Raw genomic sequence first — 19,543 nt, 5'->3', positions numbered from 1 at the left:
AGTGATGCTGAACAAGCAGAATGAATGAATTATCCAACCTGAGTCCAAATGTTTGAGTACACTTCAGTTTCACTGTCTGCTAGGAAGTACAACAGCCAAATTGAAGCAGGCCAGGATAAAAGAGGATGATTACTGAGATGCTTCCTATACTAGCAAGTGGAGAGTACAGTGCAGGGGGACAGCAATAGCATTTGAGTGACTCTTCTCCATGGCCCAACTGTCATTGTTGAATTCTGATTTAATGTATTATATTCGATACTCTTGTAACTGCATGTTGTGTGTCCATTCCAGTACACACATGATGATCATTGGGCTAGATAATGTGTATATTCATTCACATTTATTTTCTAATCCATTTATGGACATCTTTTGTAGTTTATTGTGGCATTCATTTACATAAATTTAAAATTCCCTCCCTTTTTTTCATGGTGATTCCTAAGAATATCACCTTTTTAAGAGATTAAACTGATTTTTTAAATATAAATGAAATTATTATTCCAAGGGAAATTCAAACTGATGACTTGAAACAATCATGAAAACCTCCATAAGTAGAAAAAAAAGCTAGAAATACTTATTGATGCTGCTAGACTAAAAGGGAGAAACATGAAGAACTCCTTCCACTAGCTAACTTTATTTACACCAGTTCTACTGATTATCTGAACTAATTAGAGCTTGAAAACAAAAAAGCAAATTTTTATCTCCCCACCCCTGTCAGTATACCATAGTTATAATATGGAGTACGTAATTCTGTTTCCCAGTTGTGTATGGATTTAGTTATTTCAATAACCTGGCAAAAGCAAACTACAGTGGTAACCTATGACACTTGGTTGTTACGAAAATGTGAATTGTATTTAAGTACACAAGAAATAATCCAATAATTTGATTTAATTAAGATTTTTAATTTCAATAAGCAGAATTATCTCTTTTCCTATGATTAAGTTATTTTAGTACTGCTGCTTCATATAACCCAAATTTAATTTTAATTTATTATCTGATCTTGTGGGACAGAGTTACTTTACAATTATTAAAATAAAATGGTAAGTTTTAATTGGTTGTCTGTGGGCTGGGGTATAGTGGTGTTCAATGACTGTGTGTATCCCTGTTTGTTAACAGAACTCTACAATTCCAATGAGAGTGTTTTCATCTTCCAATAAAAACAACTTCAGCCTAAGGGTATTATATTAAGTAATTCGTTGAAGAGTTGCAATCCAAAGACACTCATTTGGTGCCTCACTGTTTTTAGAATTGCTTGCATGAGCTTTATTATACCAAAAATCTTCATAGAGAATAGAAGCTGCTACTCTCATGAGCTTTACCTTGCATCTCCTGTTTGATACTACCTCTTTTAAAAACCTATTTTAGTGTTATTCTTTATATAACCTCAGGGATCAAATAATTACATTTGAACTGCCACGCTGAAACGTGTGGTGTACTGACAGGGTATCTTGTTGATTTTTTTTTGATTTTGAAGTAGTTACTGTGTAGCTTTTAAGAGTTAGAACAGATCACTAGAAATATGTGCCAGTAAATGTTCACACCAATGTGTCGCCGATATATCAAATTTATTTTAAAACAAGCTTACCAAAGAAAATGTACATAAACTTTGTTTCCCTCATCAATGTCTTTAGGCCATTTAATTACAATTAAATCTCTTGAATTTCATAGTTACTAATCAATCAAAAGTAGTGACATGTATGTGTTTGAATAGAAATTGATTTTTCTAATCATATTACACTCTTAATTGGAAAACTGATTTGAGAAAGAAACTGTATTGATGTGTAAACAGCCAAGGGCTATTATAGTTTATCCTTTACTAGAAAATATAGAATTATATTGAATAGATATCCAATACTTTTATGTCAAAAATTAGTTAAAGGCAAATTCGAATCTATTCAAATCTAAAGGAATTTAATGTTTGAGTTTATTTCTTGTATCGGCTCATTGAAAGATCTTTAGTACTATCTACTGAGTACTACTTCTGGTTAGCTGCACTCTGCTCTTTATAGTGTAGATCAGAATTAGAGTAATAGTCAGTTTAGCACTTGTCTTTCAAATTAGTGTCATCCTATAGTAGTAGGAATCAAGGCGGTATGCATAGGTAAATGACGTGTGTCTATATCCAAAGATTTATTTTCCTTGTTGGACCTTTTTTAATATATCTTGACAGGGCACTGTGTCTATACAGTATCTGAATTCAAGACCCAAGAACTGTCACTTTTCATCCAACCTACACAAGTTGATGAATGAGAAAGAGAATTTTCTTGTAGTTCCAAGTGTAATTTATAAATGTATATTGCTCCTCAATATTGCAATAAATTGTTTAATATCACTGGATACAAGATTATTCCCTTTTTCTCAATAACTGAAGCTTTATTGGATGCTTCTGGCATTAATTGTTTAGCATTTTAAAAGGAAGCAAACTTTTTCTCTTCCCCTAATTAACATAGGTTTTACTTAAAAATGTTGCTTCTAAAGAAATACCAAATTTCTCTTGCGCAAACCAAAGTGAAATACTCCAGCTGCTTGTAACACTCAGCAATTTCTTGCACGATTCAGTTAAATAACAACCATCTTTTATAAAGATGACTGCTTCAGTGGCTTGTTGTCACGTTTGTAGTGGTTACTTATAGATATGTGTTATAAAATGGCAGTTCTGGAGTATGAGGGAGGTGGGGGAAGAAAAGGGCCTTATAATAGCTTTAAATAGAATCTGTTAACCAGTGTTGAGCAATAAGAAAGTTCTGTCTCTTGTTGAGTTCCACAAAAAAAGGAGAGTAAATAAACTGCTTCCTCCTTAATAAATAGTGTTAATATTTTCAGTGTCAAATACAGCTAGATCAGCTGCCCATAAAAACCAAAGATTACTTTTTATTCACCTTTGTATCAAAAGTAGGAGTTTAGCTCTTCACTCAGAAATAGATGGTCTTCTCTTTAAATGATGTTGTTTAACTATTTGTTTTATTTTAATGCAGCAAAAAAAGTCCATGTTAAACATCCTCAGTCAAAGCCAGCATCTTCTCACTATGTACAGCAGTCATTTTGAAGTACTTTATACATTAAGGTTGCAGTATACAGAATAAACCTGATGGCCATTGAGTTTTTTAAAAACCTTATCAGCTTCCTTCTATCTTCATTTCTAGTGAGGTGCTATGTGGTTCAATGCATGATTGGTGAAAGTGTCATTCTGCTGAACACTACAAGTAAACATCTATATTTCTTGGTTTTGATGGTGCTTTTGGAAATTTTGAAGTCAATTTTTTACAGAATAATATTTAAGTCGTCAAAAGCCCATTGTCCTTGTGTTCATAATGCCATTTACTGTTGAGAATTTCTAATTCATTTTCATCAGAGTAAATCTAAAATGTTGGACCACTGCTCTATTCCTTATGCACCCTCAACCCACTTTTCTTTCCAGCTTTGCGTTTGATCGAGCATTAAACAAAGCAAAGCCTGTTCCCTTTCCACCCCATTCCTACAATCCATGGCATGACTCTAGCTATCAGTAACTTTTTTTTTCCCCCAGAAAATGTGCACATTTTGGTCATTAATAGGGCTTGATATTATGGTTCCAAGTTGAAAGTCTTTTTGGTCATTGTAGTTTCCATATTATGGATGGTCTTTTTGATGGAGATCACGAAATAGCCAGTCAGTAGAAAGACATTTAATGCAATACCTTTGATATGTAATGTATAGTACTTCAAGACTAGACTGCTAAGAGCCACCAGCATATTTTGTCATTTTTTTCAAATGTTTCAGATATTGTGTAGTTAGATACGAATTGAGACTGAATCTCTATGTAGGATATAGAAATTTTCACAAACAAAACTCTTGTTTAATTTCATCTTGTCCATAAATTCTGTTGCATTGGCCTGCATCTACAGCAACATTAAATGTTACAAAGTGCTTTTGACTGATCATATTAATTTGTATAACTACCTTTTTTTTGGGTTTATTAGGGTGATTTGTCTCTGATAAATCTGATGCTACTGACATCACCAACTGATTAGAAAAAGTTAGCACTAATCTTGAGAACCTATCTATTAATTCAGTAAAGGCAGAATCTGATAAATATGCTGGCCTGGTGATGAGTTTTTGCTGAGTGAGATTTGAGGTGTTAATTACAGACAAAAAAAAACTACTGCCACACTTATTTGTTGATACTCATTAATCTGGAATTTGTTAAACTGTCTGCATTTGTATTTTCATTTTGACTTGTTAAAGTTATGCGACTACTGTAATGGGTGCTTAGGTGACATGTAACTACATCCATTTGTTATGTAACTAATGTAGTACTGAAGGATGTCACCTAAGGACATATTACATCGATCTGGTAGGGCGGAAAAACAAAACTCCTTTTTGTATTGCTATTTGTATTTTTTCTTTGTGATGAGAACAATAATATGTTAGTTTTTGTTTTGATTTAGATCATAATGTTAAGATGTGAACTAAAGGGAAGAAGTGGAAGGTACAGTCTAATGATGTATCTCAGGTGTTCTGAACCTTCTATCTTCAGTTGCCAATTGTCTTGTAAAGGCAGTGTTTGTAATCCTGCTACTGGATGGTGGACCTGGATTATATCAAATTTTTTGTCTCAGGGGATCAGCTCCACTTTGAATCCATTGCTGTAGGAGAATGAACATTTGCCTTGATTTGTGAATGTACCTCATTTATGTCTTTAACTACTTTTCCTGAGAAACTGTGTTTTCCTATTTTATAATAGCATTACGGTGAATGCTGCCTAGAATTCAGGTGCCTGATCTGTAATTTTGCGAAGTCATGCCAAAAATATAACTAGTCTAAAAGCCAAAATGTTTTAAAACTGTTGTAAAATAGTCTGAATTTTGAACGATTGCACAGTTTAAATAAAGATTTTCCATAAAAAATATATTGTCATGCATTTAAAGTTTTTTAAAAAAAAACTTCTGCAAAACAATTCAAGCTAGTCAAACCCATTAACAGTTTCAAGTGATTATCTTCTCTGGGACCTAAATCCTGTGCACTTTTAGCATCAACTCAGTTTAAATTAAAATCTTTTCTTTGCAATGTTATCTTCATGAAACACTGGCACCAGTACTGGGGAAGGGGGGAGCTAAGGAATCTAACTTCAGCCACAGTGGATAAGTGGCCAACTAATGAGAAGGTGGGCGGTCAGTGCATGACTGAGGATATTGTACTTAAATGTGTGCGATGTATGAAACAGTAAATGTGCTTGAGAAAAATATTAGCCATGATTGAATGGCAGAGCGTATTTGATGGGCCAAGTGGCTTCATTTTGCTCCTGTACTTTCTGATCTTATGGCCTGAAGAACACTACTTCCAAGGAAAAAAAAAGATGCTGTTCCACAAGTGTCCCATGTACTTGACTTGAGTGCCTGTTGTTCATGTAATGCCCACTGGCTGCAACACGTTCTTAGCTGATATCCACTTGAGACACCTATCAAAAATAATTGGATAGCAAATGCGAGTGAAATTTTCTTCAACAATCTCATGGTTTATCAAGAAGCACTAAAGCCTAATTATTACATAACTTGGCTCAGCTAAATATCAATCCGACCTCGAACCTTTCCAGTTGGTGTGCAAATGAACTCTTCCTTTATCTAGTTGAACACTTGGGAAAAGTTTGACCTATTTTTCTAACCAACCTGTTCAGAGATATTATTACACACCTGGAGCAGGTGGGACCCGAACCTGGGTTGCTTGGTCCAGGGGCAGGGACACTACCATTGCACCACAAGAGGGCCCCGGGAAAGTTTATTGAAAGCCATTTTCTTTTTACAAACAAAATCCATGGGACTGTACTTTATCTTTTAAATTAATCTGTTCAGAGATGTTCACTTCTAGAGTAGGTGGGACTTGAACTCAGCCACCCCTGCTCCATGGGCAAGGACACACCCACTTCACCAAAAGAGCCCCACCGAAAGCCATTTTCGAGCAGATTTAACTGGAACAGGTTTGAGTTTAATTGGGACTACCTGAAATAACTGTGAAAATTTATGATTTCTGTCCAGAACTGGTTTATTGTTTTAAAGCAACTTTCATAAACAAAACTGAACGACAGCAAGCAGTGTGACTGCAACTGAATTTTCACCTGGCCCAAAGAGGATTCCTTGCTGAATTCTGAGCCTGGTGAAATGTACCAGATCCCTAACTTTGTGAGCAATTGGAAGAATTGCTGAATAATTGAAATGTTTCAACAATTTCCCGTGTTCCTTACTAATGGTTTTTTTTTCCCACCTTAATCTATCATTTTTTTAAAAATCCAGTTACTAAACATCACTGACACTCTAAATACTCCAAAATATGTGTAATATTGGATATGATTAATGAACACTTCAATAATATTACCACATGCTAAAATTGGTGGGCCCAGAGTTTGTGACCATCAGCAGTAGGATAAAAATCAAAAGAACTTCTGGAATATTGCATGTAGTTCTGGTCTCCTGTCTATTGGAAGTACGTTGTGAAACTTGAAAGGGTTCAGAAAAGATTCACGTGGATGTTGCCAGGGCTGGAGGATTTGAGCAATAGGGAGAGGATGAGTAGGCTGGGGTTCTTTTCCCTGGATCATCAGAGACTGAGTGGTGACTTTATAGAGGTTTATAAAAACATAAGCATGGATAGAATAAATAGACTGCTATAACTGCAGCTGCTGTAAATCAGAAACAAAAGCAGAAATTGCTGGAAAAGCTCAGCAGGTGTGGCAGCATCTGAAGAGAAATCGGTTAATTTTTCGAGTTGAGTGACCCTCCTACGGATGAAGGATGCTAGCTATTTATTTGACTTGTACTTGCACACAAGCTTCCTTCCAACTTTTGCAGTGGAACTTTCAATTGAATTCCAAAATGGTCTGGTGTTATCCTCTAGATCATCTAGAATATGTGTGAGCAAAATGAGCAATGTGAAACTCCTTAATTGGATAGAATGATCCTCATTGAGCCATGAAGATTAGAATTTAATTCAATTTCTTATCAGACAAAGCAAAATCAAGAGGAGGAAATATGGGATTAAGTGAGAGATAGCTAACTACATTTTAATGTTTTCTGAAAACTTGCAGTGTGCAAATTGCTGTTTTCGATACTAACCTGTGACATATCTTCGAGTGCTTAATTGGCTGTAAAGTATTTTGTGACATCAGTGTCTGCAATTCTGCCTGTTTTAATTAGTCATAGAGATGTACATCATGGAAACAGACCCTTTGCTCAAACTCATTCATGCCAACCAGATATCCCAACTCAATCTAGTCCCACCTGCCAGCACCCAACCCATATCCCTCCAAACCCTTCCTATTCATATACCAATCCAGATACCTTTTAAATGTTGCAATGGTACTAGCCTCCACCACTTCCTCTAGCAGCTCATTCCAGACATGTACCACCCTCTGTGTGAAAAAGTTGCCCCTTAGGTCTCTTTTATATCTTTTTCTCCTCTCACCCTAAACCTATGTCTTCTAGTTCTGGACTCCCCCACTACAGGGAAGACACTTTGTCTATTTGTCCTAACCATGCCCCTCATGATTTAATAGTCTCAGTCTCTGACTCTCCAGGGAAAATAGCCCCAGCCTATTCAACTTCTCCCGATAGGTCAAATCCTCCAACCCTGGCAACATCCTTGTAAATCTTTTCTGAACTCATTCAAGTTTCACAACATCCTACCAAGAGGAAGGAGACCAGAATTGCATGCAATATTCCAAAAGTGGCCGAACCAATGTTGCGGCTGTACAGAACACGACCTCCCAACTCCTGTACTCAGTACTCTGACCAAGAAAGGAAAGCATACCAAACGCCTTCTCCACTATCCTATCTACCTGCAACTTCACTCTCAAGGAACTATGAACCTGCACTCCAAGGTCTCTTTGTTCAGCAACACTCCCTAGGACCTTACCATTAAGTGTATACGTCCTGCTAAGGTTTGCTTTCCCAAAATGCAGCACCTCACATTTACCCAAATCAAACTCCATCTACCACTTCTTAGCCCATTGGCCTATCTGATCAAGATTCAGTTGTAATCCGAGGTAACCTTTTTTGCTGTCCACTGCACCTCCAATTTTGGTGTCATTTGCAAAATGTACTAACTGTACCTCTTATGTTCACGTTCAAATCATTTATATCAATGATGAAAAGTAGTGGACCCAGCACTGACCCTTGTGGCATTCCACTGGTTACAGGTCTCTAAGCTGAAAAACAACCCTCCACCACCCTCTGTCTTCTACCTTTGAGCCAGTTCTATGTCCAAATGGCTAGTTCTCCTTGTATTCCATGAGATCTAACCTTGCTAATCTCCCGTGGGGAACCTTGTCGAACGCCTTACTGAAGTCCATATAGATCACATCTACTGTTCTGCCCTCATCAATCTTCTTTGTTGGTTCTTCAAAAAACTCAGTCATGTTTGTGAGACATGACTTCCCAAACACAAAGCTATGTTGACTATCCATAATCAGTCCTTGCCTTTCCAAATTAAATTCCCTTCAGCAACTTGCTCACCACCGACGTCAGGCTCACTAGTCTGTAATTCCCTGGCTTGTCCTCACCACCTTTCTTAAACAATAGCACCACATTAGTCAACCGCCAACCCTGAAACACTTCACTTGTGACTAACAATGATACAAATATCTCAGCAAGGGGCCCAGCAATCACTTCTCTAGCTTCCCACACAGTTCAAGGGTACACCTGATCACATCCTCGGGATTTATCCACTTTTATGTGTTTCAAGACCTCCAGCACTTCCTGCTCTGTAATATGGACGTTTTTCAAGATGTCACCATCTATTTCCCTACACTCTATATCTTCCATGTCCTTTTCGACAGTAAATACTGATGCAAAATACTCTTTTAGTATCCCCCCCCCCCATCTCCTATGGTTCCGCACAAAGGCCGCCTTGCTGATCGTTGAGGGGTACTATTCTCTCCTTAATTATCCTGCTGTCTCCATAGCTCTGTTTGCCAAAGCTATCTCATGTCCCCTTTTTGCCCTCCTGATTGCCCTCAAGTATACTCCTACTGCCTTTATACTCTTCTAAGGATTCACTTGATCTATCTTGTCTATATCTGATATTTGCTTCCTTCTTTTTCTTTACCAAACCCTCAATTTCTTGAGTCATCCAGTATTCCTACCCAGACTTTCCTTTCACCCTAACCGAAATATACTGTCTCTGGACTTGTTATCTCATTTCTGAAGGCTTACCATTTTCTAGCTGTCCCTTTGCATGCAAACATTTGCTCCCAATCACTTTTGAAAGTTCATCTGCCTTCTCTGTTAGGCCACTTTCATTGAAATACATGCAGTTTAATTTATCAATCCCACCTCATTCTCTGCTTTGTCCCAGCCTGCCCTGTGTTTGACTCGATTCTTTTCTCAACTGTACCAGTCTCAGACTGATCCCTTTCCTCAGTCCCACACCCCACCTTACAAGTTTAAATCCTCCTGAACAGTTCAAGCAAAATCTCCTTGCCAGTATATTAGACCCCTTCCAATTCAGGCGCAACCTGTCCTCCTTGTACAGGTCACATCTACCTCAGAACAGATTTCAATGATCCAAAAATGTGAATCCTTCTTCCATACACCAGCTCTTCAGCCACACATTCATCTGCTCTATCCTCCTACTCCCACCCTCACTAGTTCGCAGCACTGGGAGTAATGAGATATTACTACTTAGAGGATCTTTTAAAATTCCTGCCTAACTCTCTCTCTCTCTCCTTTCAGAATCTCATCCTTTTGCATTCTTCTGTTGTTTGTTCCAATATGTACAATGACCTCTGGCCCTCTTCCCCCTTGAGAACACTCTGCACCTTCTCTGAGACATCATTGATCCTGGCACCAGGGAGGCAACACACCATTCTGATTTTTCGCTGCTGGCCACAGAAACGTTTATCTGTGCCTCGGACTAGAGAGTCCCCTATCACAACTGATCTCTTGGAATCCGACATACCCCTCATTGCATTAGAGCCAATCTCGATACCAGAAACCTGGCTGTTTGTACTACGTTCCCCTGAGAATCCATCACCCCCTACATTTTCCAAAACAGCATACTTGTCTGAAATGGGGATAGCCACAGGAGACTCCTGCATTACCTGCCTAATTCTCTTACCTTTCCTCGAGTTGACCCATCTATGTGACTGTATCTGCAACTTTTCTCCCTTCCTATAACTGCCATCCATCACATCCCCTTGGTCTTGTAAATTCGTCATTGCCTCTAACTGTCTCTCTGACCGATCCATTCGACCTGATAGGATTTGCAACCAATGGCATTTATTACAGAAATGATCCTCAGTAACATGTAAACTCTTCCTAAACTCCCACATCCAACAAGTGCATATCACTCTGCTAAGGGCCATTTTTTGCTGCTTCAAATCTATTGACCCAGAAAATAGCACTGTTTTATTCCTCTACAAAACACTGCTCCAGGCTAACTTAATATTTATGGCTTATATTTTTAAGTTTAATCAAGAGATATCTCAATAAAACACTTAATCAAGAAAGAACCCACTCAACTCAGTACTGCAGACCTTCTGTAAGGTCACACTTAAAAATATTCACTTCTTTCTTTCTGTGCTGTGACCTTTCCCAAACAGGTTCCTCCAAGATTAGTTGTGAATTTCACTGTTAATTTTCCCAAATGCACTCTGATGTCCAGTTATACATGAATTCAAACAGCAAAGGCAGTTCAAGCAAAATCTCCTTACCAGTATATTAGACCCCTTCCAATTCAGGCGCAACCTGTCCTCCTTGTACAGGTGCAGGTTCACTGTGCTGTTAGTTAACAGTGTGGGTCTCAACCACTAGACAGGGGACGAAATGTCTGCAACACAAATTCCCAGCTCGACGAACAGAACCACAACATGTCATGTATTTCCAGTCATACCCGTTACAGGACAGGAGAATACTGGGCTCAATGCTGACTCTGTGGATGAATCTAGTCAGACTCATTCCTCTCTATATCCACAGAGTCCTGTAAGTGTATTCCTCTATAGGGTCCCTCCAGTCTCACTTGGGTATTGATCGACTCCACTACAGTCATCCTCAGAGCGAGCATGTTCTTGCTCTGATTCTCTTTCCCCTCCCCCCACATCTTGGTCTGTCAATATGGTAGAGAGAGAGAGGGGGGGGGGGGGCAGATAACTAGGTTAGCAAACTGCATGAGGGTGGCATGGTGGCTCAGTAGGTAGCACCGATGCCTCAGTGCCAGGGACCTGGGTTCAATTCCAGCCTCGGGCGACTCTCCGCGTCGAACCTGGAGGGAGCCCGCGCCGTGGGGAAACCGTGGAAGTGTGGGGAATGCGGGAAGGGGTTTCGAGTCCCCTCTGAGCTGGAGATCCACCGGCGCGGTCACACCGGGGAGAGGCCGTTCTCCTGCCCCGAGTCCGGCAAGGCCTTCATTGGGTCCTCCAAGCTGCTGAGGCACCGGCGGGTCCACACCGGGGACAGGCCGTACCCCTGCCCCGAGTGTGGCAAGGCCCTTCACCCAGCTGTCCCACCTGCAGACGCTCCGGCGCCTCCACACACCAGGGAGAGGCCTCTCACCTGCCCCGGGAGCGGCAAGGCCTTCAATCGATCGCCGACCCTGCGGACGCACAGGCGCCTTCCCAACGTGATCGCACGGAGTTGAAGTCTGCAGCGAATCCCACCCAGGACTGGGGGGATCGTGCCCGTGGGGGGATTGTGCCCCGTTCGAAGACAGTGGGTGAAGCGGGAAGGGAGCGAGGCTTCCTTTCTGCCGGACTGGCCGCTCTCGCTCCCTTTGCTTCCCGTGGGACCGATGCTGTTTGAGGCTGGGACTGCACGTTCCCCGGGCCAAAGATCTGCAGGAGCTGAGGAAGTGCACTCCTTTCACACCGGATGGTAAATCATGTTTGTCCCATCTATTTCAGTCTTAAATACCCTCCGTGACCTGGCCTCCCAGCCTCCTGTGGCAGTGAATTCCACAGATTCCCCACTCTCTGTCTGAAGAGGTTTCTCCTTATCTCCGTTCTAAAAGGTCTAAGGCTGTGCCCTCGGCTCCTGGTCTCTCCTACCAATGGAAACATCTTCCCAATGGCCACAGATAGATCAAAGTCAAATACAATAGCCTCTATTCCATTGAGTGTCCAGCACACTTTATAACACTTTGTAAAATCAGGAGGGCCATTGATGAGGTGAGTGGCAGGTGTCTTTTCCCGATAGAATAAAGAATATTCCAGCACAGGAACAGGCCCTTCGGCCCTCCAAGCCTACACCGATCCAGATCCTCTATCTAAACCTGCTGCCTATTTTCTCAGGATCTGTATCCCTCTGCTCCCTGCCCTTTCATGTATCTGTTGAGATACAACTTAAATGACGCCATCGTTCCCGTCCCTACCATCTCCGCTGGCAACACATTCCAGGTACCCAGCACCCTCTGCGTAAAGAACTTTCCATACATATCTTAAATCTTTCCCCTCTCACTTTGAACTCATGACCCCAGGTAACTGAGTCCTCCACTCTGGGGAAAAACATTTCTTGCTATCCACCCTGTCTATACCTCTCATGATTTTGTTGGCCTCAATCAGGTCCCCCCTCAACCTCAGTCTTTCCGATGAAAATAATCCTGATCTATTCAACCTCTCTTCATAGTTAGCATCCTCCATACCAGGTAACATCCTGGTGAACCTCCTCTGCATCCTCTCCAAAGCATCCACATCCATTTGGGAATGTGGCGACCAGAACTGTACGTGGTATTCCAAATCTGGCCGAAACAAAGTCTTATCTAACTGTAACATGACCTGCCAACTCTTGTACTCAATACTCTGTCCGATGAAGGAAAGTGTGCCATATGCCTTCTTGACCACTCTACTGACCTGCATTGCCATCTTCAGGGAACAATGGGCCTGAACACACAGATCTCTCTCTACATCAGTTTTCCCCAGGACTTTTCCATTTACTGTATAGTTCGCTCTTGAATTGGATCTTCCAAAATGCATCACCTCACATTTGTCCGGATTAAACTCCATCTGCCATTTCTCTGCCCAACTCTCCAGTCTATTCTCCATTCTGCTGTATTCTCTGACAGTCTTCTTCACTATCTGCTACTCCACCAGTCTTAGTGTCAACTGCAAACTTGCTAATGAGGCAACCTACACCTTCCTCCAAGTCATTTAGATATATCACAAACAGCAGTGCTCCCAGCACGGAGCCCTGTGGACACCACTGGTCACAGTCTCAGTTTTGAGAAACTCCCTTCCAATACTACTCCCTGTCTCCTGTTTCCCAACCAGTTCTCTATCCATCTAGCTAGAATACCCTGGACCCCATGTGATTTCACCTTTTCTATCAGCCGACCATGTGAACCTTGTCAAATGCCCAAGTAAAGTCCATGTCTATGACATCTGCAGCCCTTCCCTCATCAATCAATTGTGTCATTTCCTCGTAGAATTCTATTAAGTTGCCAAGACATGACCTTCCCTGAACAAAACCATGCTGCCTATCACTCATAAGCTCATTTTCTTCCAAATGTAAACAGATCTTATCCCTCAGTATCTTCTCCAGCAGCTTCCCTACCACTGACATCCAGCTCACAGGTCTGTAATTACCTGGATTATCCCTGCGACCCTTCTGAAACAAGGGGAAAACATTATCAATTCTCCAGTCCTCTGGGACCTCACCTGTGCTCAAGGAAGCTGCAAAGATATCTGTTAAGGCCCAAACTATTTCCTCTCTTGCTTCCCTCAGTAACCTGGGATAGATCCCATCAGGACCTGGGGACTTTGACCACCTTAAATGCCTTTTTAGAATACACATCACTTCCTCTTCCTTATGCCGACTTGCCCTAGAGTATTCAAAGATCTATCCCTAACCTCAACATCCACCATGTCCCTCTCCTCGGTGAATCCTGACACAAAGTACTCATTAAGAATCTTGCCCATTTTCTCTGACTCCACACACATCTTTCCTCCTTCGTCCTTGAGTGGGCCCACCCTTTCTCTAGTTACCCTCTTGCTCCTTCTATATGAATAAAAGGCTTTGGGGTTGTCCTTAACCTTGCTCGCTAAGGATATCTCATCGCCCCTTTTAACCCTCTTAATTCCTCATTTCAGATTGGTCCTACTTTCCCGATATTCTTCCAAAGATTTGTCTGTCTTCAGTCGCCTAGACCTTATGTATGCTTCCTTTTTCCTCTCAGCAAGTCTCACAATTTCACCTGTCATCCATGGTTCCCTAATCTTGCCAATTCCATCCCTCATTTTCACAGAGACATCTCTCTCCTGAACTCGAATCAATTCTCTTTAAGAGCATCCCAAATATCGAATATGGATTTTCCTTCAAAAAGCTGCTCCCAATCCACACTTCCCCAGCGCCTGCTGAATTTGGGTATAGTTGGCCTTTCCCCAATATGCACTCTTCCTTTCGGACCACTCTCATCTTTGTCCATGAGTATTCTAAACCTTACGGAATTGTGATCCCTACCCCCAATGTAATCACCACCTGAAACTTCACCCACCTGGCCGGGTTCATTCCCCAACACCAGGTCCAATATGGCCCCTTCCCGAGTTGAACTATTTACACACTACTCTGGAAACCCTCCTGGATTCTCCTTACAAAGTCTGCTCCTCTAACAGTAAGTGAATCCCAGTCAATGTTGGGAAAATTAAAATCTCCTCTCACCACCACCTATCCTACATCTTTCCATGATCTGTTTACATATTTGTACCTCTATCTCATGCTCACTATTGGGAGGCCTGTAGTATAGCCCCAACATTGTTACTGACCGACCACAGACCAGGAGCCGAGGGCACAGCCTTAGCCCTTTTAGAACGGAGATAAGGAGAAACCTCTTCAGACAGAGAGTGGGGAATCTGTGGAATTCACTGCCACAGGAGGCTGGGAGGCCAGGTCACGGAGGGTATTTAAGACCGAAATAGATGGGACAAACATGATTTACCATCCGGTGTGAAAGGAGTGCACTTCCTCAGCTCCTGCAGATCTTTGGCCCGGGGAACGTGCAGTCCCAGCCTCAAACAGCATCGGTCCCACGGGAAGCAAAGGGAGCGAGAGCGGCCAGTCCGGCAGAAAGGAAGCCTCGCTCCCTTCCCGCTTCACCCACTGCCTTCGAACGGGGCACGATCCCCCCCCAGTCCTGGGTGGGATTCGCTGCAGACTTCAACTCCGTGCGATCACGTTGGGAAGGCGCCTGTGCGTCCGCAGGGTCGGCGATCGATTGAAGGCCTTGCCGCCCCCGGGGCAGGTGAGAGGCCTCTCCCTGGTGTGTGGAGGCGCCGGTGCGTCTGCAGGTGGGACAGCTGGGTGAAGGGCCTTGCCACACTCGGGGCAGGGGTACGGCCTGTCCCCGGTGTGGACCCGCCGGTGCCTCAGCAGCTTGGAGGACCCAATGAAGGCCTTGCCAGACTCGGGGCAGGAGAACGGCCTCTCCCCGGTGTGACCGCGCCGGTGGGTCTCCAGCTCAGAGGGGACTCGAAACCCCTTCCCGCATTCCCCACACTTCCACGGTTTCCCCACGGCGCGGCCTCCCTCCAGGTTCGACGCTCCCTCTGACGTCCCACTCTGCTGCGGGGGGCCGGCTGGCTAACTCTCCGCTCCGGTAAAGCTCCCTCCACCCTCGAACAGCGGCATCTCAGTGCTTTACCAGTCAGATCTCTGGAAGCAGGCGGGACAATCCTCCTTCTCCACTCAAAAGATCGATAAAATTCCAGTCCCAATGAGTCAAGCTGGCTGAGGCAATTAGTTCAAGATATGCAGGTAAATCCTCCTGTGAAAGCCTGTCAATTAGAAAGTCATCGCTGTCAGTATCACGTAGAATCTCAGAGTTTAACAGATCGATTTCACGGAATATTCATTCCACGCCCATAACCCAAAACCTGTGAGTCTCCATCCCCCACACTCTCCCTACTGCCGTACCTAATACGCTCCCTCCCAATTTTTCTGATTCCTGACATTTGGCAGATCTAGCTCCAAGAAAAGTTAAGAATCAGAACCCCTACAGTGTGGAAACAGGCCCTTCGGCCCAACAAGTCCAGACCGACCCTGTGACGAGTATCCCACCCAGACCCATCCCCCTATATTTACCCCTGACACGTGCACCTAAGCTACACATCCCTGAACACTCTGGGCAATTTAGCACGGCCAACCCACCCTCACCTGCACAAGGTTGGACTGTGGGAGGAAACCGGAGCACTCGGGGGAAATCCACACGGAGAGTCGCCCGAGGCTGGAATTGAACCCAGGTCCCTGGCACTATGAGGCATCGGTGCTGCCTACTGAGCCACCATGCCACCCTCATGCAGTTTGCTAACCTAGTTGTTATCTGCCCCCCCACCTCTCTCTACCATATTGACAGACCAAGATGTAGGGGGGGGGGGAAGGGAAAGAGAATCAGAGCAAGAACTTTGCTTTGGTAACAAGACCGAGAACATGTTCGCTCTGAGGATGACTGTAGTGGAGTCGATCAATACCCAAATGAGACTATAGAGGAATACACTTACAGGACTCTGTGGATATAGAGAGGAATGAGTCTGACTACATTCATCCACAGAGTCAGCATTGACCCCAATGTTCTCCTGTCCTGTAACGGGTATGACTGGAAATACGTGACATGTTGTGGTTCTGTTCGCCGAGCTGGGAATTTGTGTTGCAGACGTTTCGTCCCCTGTCTAGGTGACATCCTCAGTGCTTGGGAGCCTCCTGTGAAGCGCTTCTGTGATCTTTCCTCCGGCATTTGTAGTGGTTTGTCTCTGCCCACTTCCGGTTGTCAGTTCCAGCTGTCCGCTGCAGTGGTCAGTATATTGGGTCCAGGTCAATGTGCTTAGTAATTGAATCTGTGGATGAGTGCCATGCCTCTAGGAATTCCCTGGCTGTTCTCAGTTTGGCTTGTCCTATAATAGTAGTGTTGTCCCAGTCAAATTCATGTTGCTTGTCATCTGCGTATGTGGCTACCAAGGATAGCTGGTCGTGTCGTTTCGTGGCTAGTTGGTGTTCATGGATGCGGATCGTTAGCTGTCTTCCTGTTTGTCCTATGTAGTGTTTTGTGCAGGCCTTGCATGGAATTTTGTACACAATAAGGACTGCACAAAACACTACATAGGACAAACAGGAAGACAGCTAATGATCTGCATCCATAACACTACTATTACAGGACAAGCCAAACAGAGAACAGCCAGGGAATTCCTAGAGGCATGGCACTCATCCACAGATTCAATCCATAAGCACATCGACCTGGACCCAATATACCGACCACTGCAGCGGACAGCTGGAACTGACAACCGGAAGCTGCAAGGACAAACCACTATAAATGCCGGAGGAAAGATCACAGAAGCGCTTCACAGGAGGCTCCCAAGCACTGAGGATGTCACCTAGACAGGGGACGAAACGTCTGCAATACAAATTCCCAGCTCGGCAAACAGAACCACGACAACGAGCAGCTGAGCTACAAATCTTCTCCAAAACTTTGAATACATAACATGGCTACAACACTCTATGATATAACTAGAAATAAATTATAAATCAAATTTATACAGCTGTAAATAAATACATATTGCATAGTAACACTATGATATATCCCTGTCCAGTATGACTTTTACTGTTCAGTTAAACGAAACTTGAAAGGGTTCAGAAAATGTTTACAAAGATGTTGCCAGGGTTTGAGCTATCGGGAGTGGCTAAATAAGCTGGGGCTGTTTTCCCTGGAGCATCGGAGGCTGAGGGGTGACCTTATAGAGGTTTATAAAATGATGAGGGGCATGGATAGGGTAAATAGACAAGGTCTTTTCCCTGGGGTGGGAGAATCCAGAACTAGAGGTGAGAGGGGAAAAGACATAAAAAGGAGCTAAGGGGCAACTTTGTCAGTCAGAGGGTGGTGCGTGTATGGAATGAGCTGCCAGAGAAAGTGGTGGAGGCTGGTATAATTACAACATTCAAAAGGCATCTGGATGGGAATATGAATGGGAAGGGTTTGGAGGGACGTGCTGGCACATCGGACTAGATCAATTTTGGCTATGTGCTTGGCATGCACCAGTTGCATTTAGGGTCTCTTTGTGTGCTATACATCTGTATGACTCTCAATGCTGTCCAGGCGAGTCAGTGATGTTATAACAACAACACTGGACCAGCAATCCAGAGGCCACAGGCAAATAATCTGGGCTCATGGGTTCAAATACCAGTAAAAACAAACATTGGGGAAATTAAATTTATTTTTAAAAAATCTGAATTGAAAACTTGTCTCCGTCATTGAGAGAATGAAACTTTACTGAAAACCCATTTGATTCAATAACGCTCTTCAGGGAAGGAAACCCGCTAGCATTAACTTGGTGCTGCCTGCATATGATAGCTCACGTGCTTGACTTTTAAAATGCCCCCTAAAGTCTGGCAATCCTCTTGTCTGAAGGGCAGTGAGGGATGAAAACATTGTTGGCCTTGCCAAAAAAAAAGCCCACATTCCATGAAGGAGTTTTTCTCGAATGTGACTTCACATCTGGAAGGGGTCACATCAGAACATCCAGACAAATTAGCACCAAAATGTCTGGTGCTGCAAGAGTACAGCAGGTCAGCCAGCATCTGAGGAGCAGGAGGTTTGACGTTTTGGGCATAACCCCTTGATTAGGAATGTGGGGTGGGCCCAAAGGGACTGAGAGATAAATGGGAGGGAGGTGGGACTGGGGGAAGGGAGCTGAGAATGCTATGGGTAGATGAAAGCGGGGGAAGAAGGTGACAGGTCAGAGAGGAGGGTGGAGCAGATAGATGGGAAGGCAGATGGACAGGTGGGACACTTCAAAAGAGCAGTTCGAGGGTTGTATCTGGGATTGGGCTGGGGGTGTCGGAATGAGGAAACTGGTGAAATCAATATTGATCCTGTATGGTTGGAGGGTCCCAATGCAGAGGCATTCTTCCTCCAGGTATCAGGTGGCCTAGGACCCTGCAACCACATGGCATCAACATCGATTTCACCAGTTTCCTCACATTCCCTCCCCCCTCCCACCCCAGCTCCAACCCTCCAACTCAGCACCACCCTCTTGAACTGTCCCACCTGTCCATCTTCCTTCCCACCGATCTGCTCCACCCTGTCACCATCACCACCCCCAACCTGCATCTACCTTACCCCCAGCCCCACTCCCACCTTCCTATTTATCTCTCAGCACCCTTTCCACCCCTCCACCCTCCCCCTCTGCAATTCCTGATGAAGGACACGAGAGAGACACGCAGACACAGACACAGAGGGACACAGACAGAGATCTAGACCAATGCATCCAGCATATGCACCTTTCCTGAATTCACCTCCTTTCACTTCACTTCCTACAAACCAACAGTTTAATCCCAAAATCAGAAAAGAAATGGAATAGGAGGGGTGAGAAGAGAGGGTGCTGTACTCACAGAGGTTGATGCAGTCTGGGGTAACACTCAATCTTCATTCAGAGAGAGAGAGAGCATCAGGAGCTCATGATCCAACTTCCGCATTCAGACAATGACGGGATGCTCTGATTGGTAGGAGGACCAACCTTTCTTCCGGTCCTCCAAGGCTCCCCATTGGTCATGCCTCCCCGTGTCGCGGTGAAGGGATGGGCGGGCGGGCGGGAGGAGGAGGAGCG

General features: G+C 43.5%; 1 protein-coding gene and 1 long non-coding RNA gene across 2 annotated transcripts in view; one reads left to right on the top strand and one right to left on the bottom strand.

The window, feature by feature from the left end:
• Positions 1-19,543, top strand: part of LOC132807989 (uncharacterized) — a 233,927-nt gene that overhangs the window by 122,061 nt on the left and 92,323 nt on the right. Inside the window, exon 8 of the mRNA XM_060821884.1 lies at positions 14,930-15,192. Coding sequence (XP_060677867.1) covers positions 14,930-15,192 — 263 coding nt within the window. The remainder of the gene's footprint in view (positions 1-14,929; positions 15,193-19,543) is intronic.
• LOC132807983 (uncharacterized) lies at positions 1,864-19,409 on the bottom strand. Its single transcript, XR_009642018.1, has 3 exons — positions 19,329-19,409; positions 15,592-15,724; positions 1,864-5,434 (listed from the first exon to the last, which is right to left on the bottom strand). It is a non-coding gene; the product is annotated as an uncharacterized LOC132807983 (long non-coding RNA).

The sequence above is a fragment of the Hemiscyllium ocellatum genome (genome assembly GCF_020745735.1).
Source record: "Hemiscyllium ocellatum isolate sHemOce1 chromosome 27 unlocalized genomic scaffold, sHemOce1.pat.X.cur. SUPER_27_unloc_29, whole genome shotgun sequence".
Taxonomy (NCBI): domain Eukaryota; kingdom Metazoa; phylum Chordata; class Chondrichthyes; order Orectolobiformes; family Hemiscylliidae; genus Hemiscyllium; species Hemiscyllium ocellatum.
Note: the sequence above shows the minus strand (reverse complement) of the source record. Positions and strands in the feature narration are given on the sequence as shown.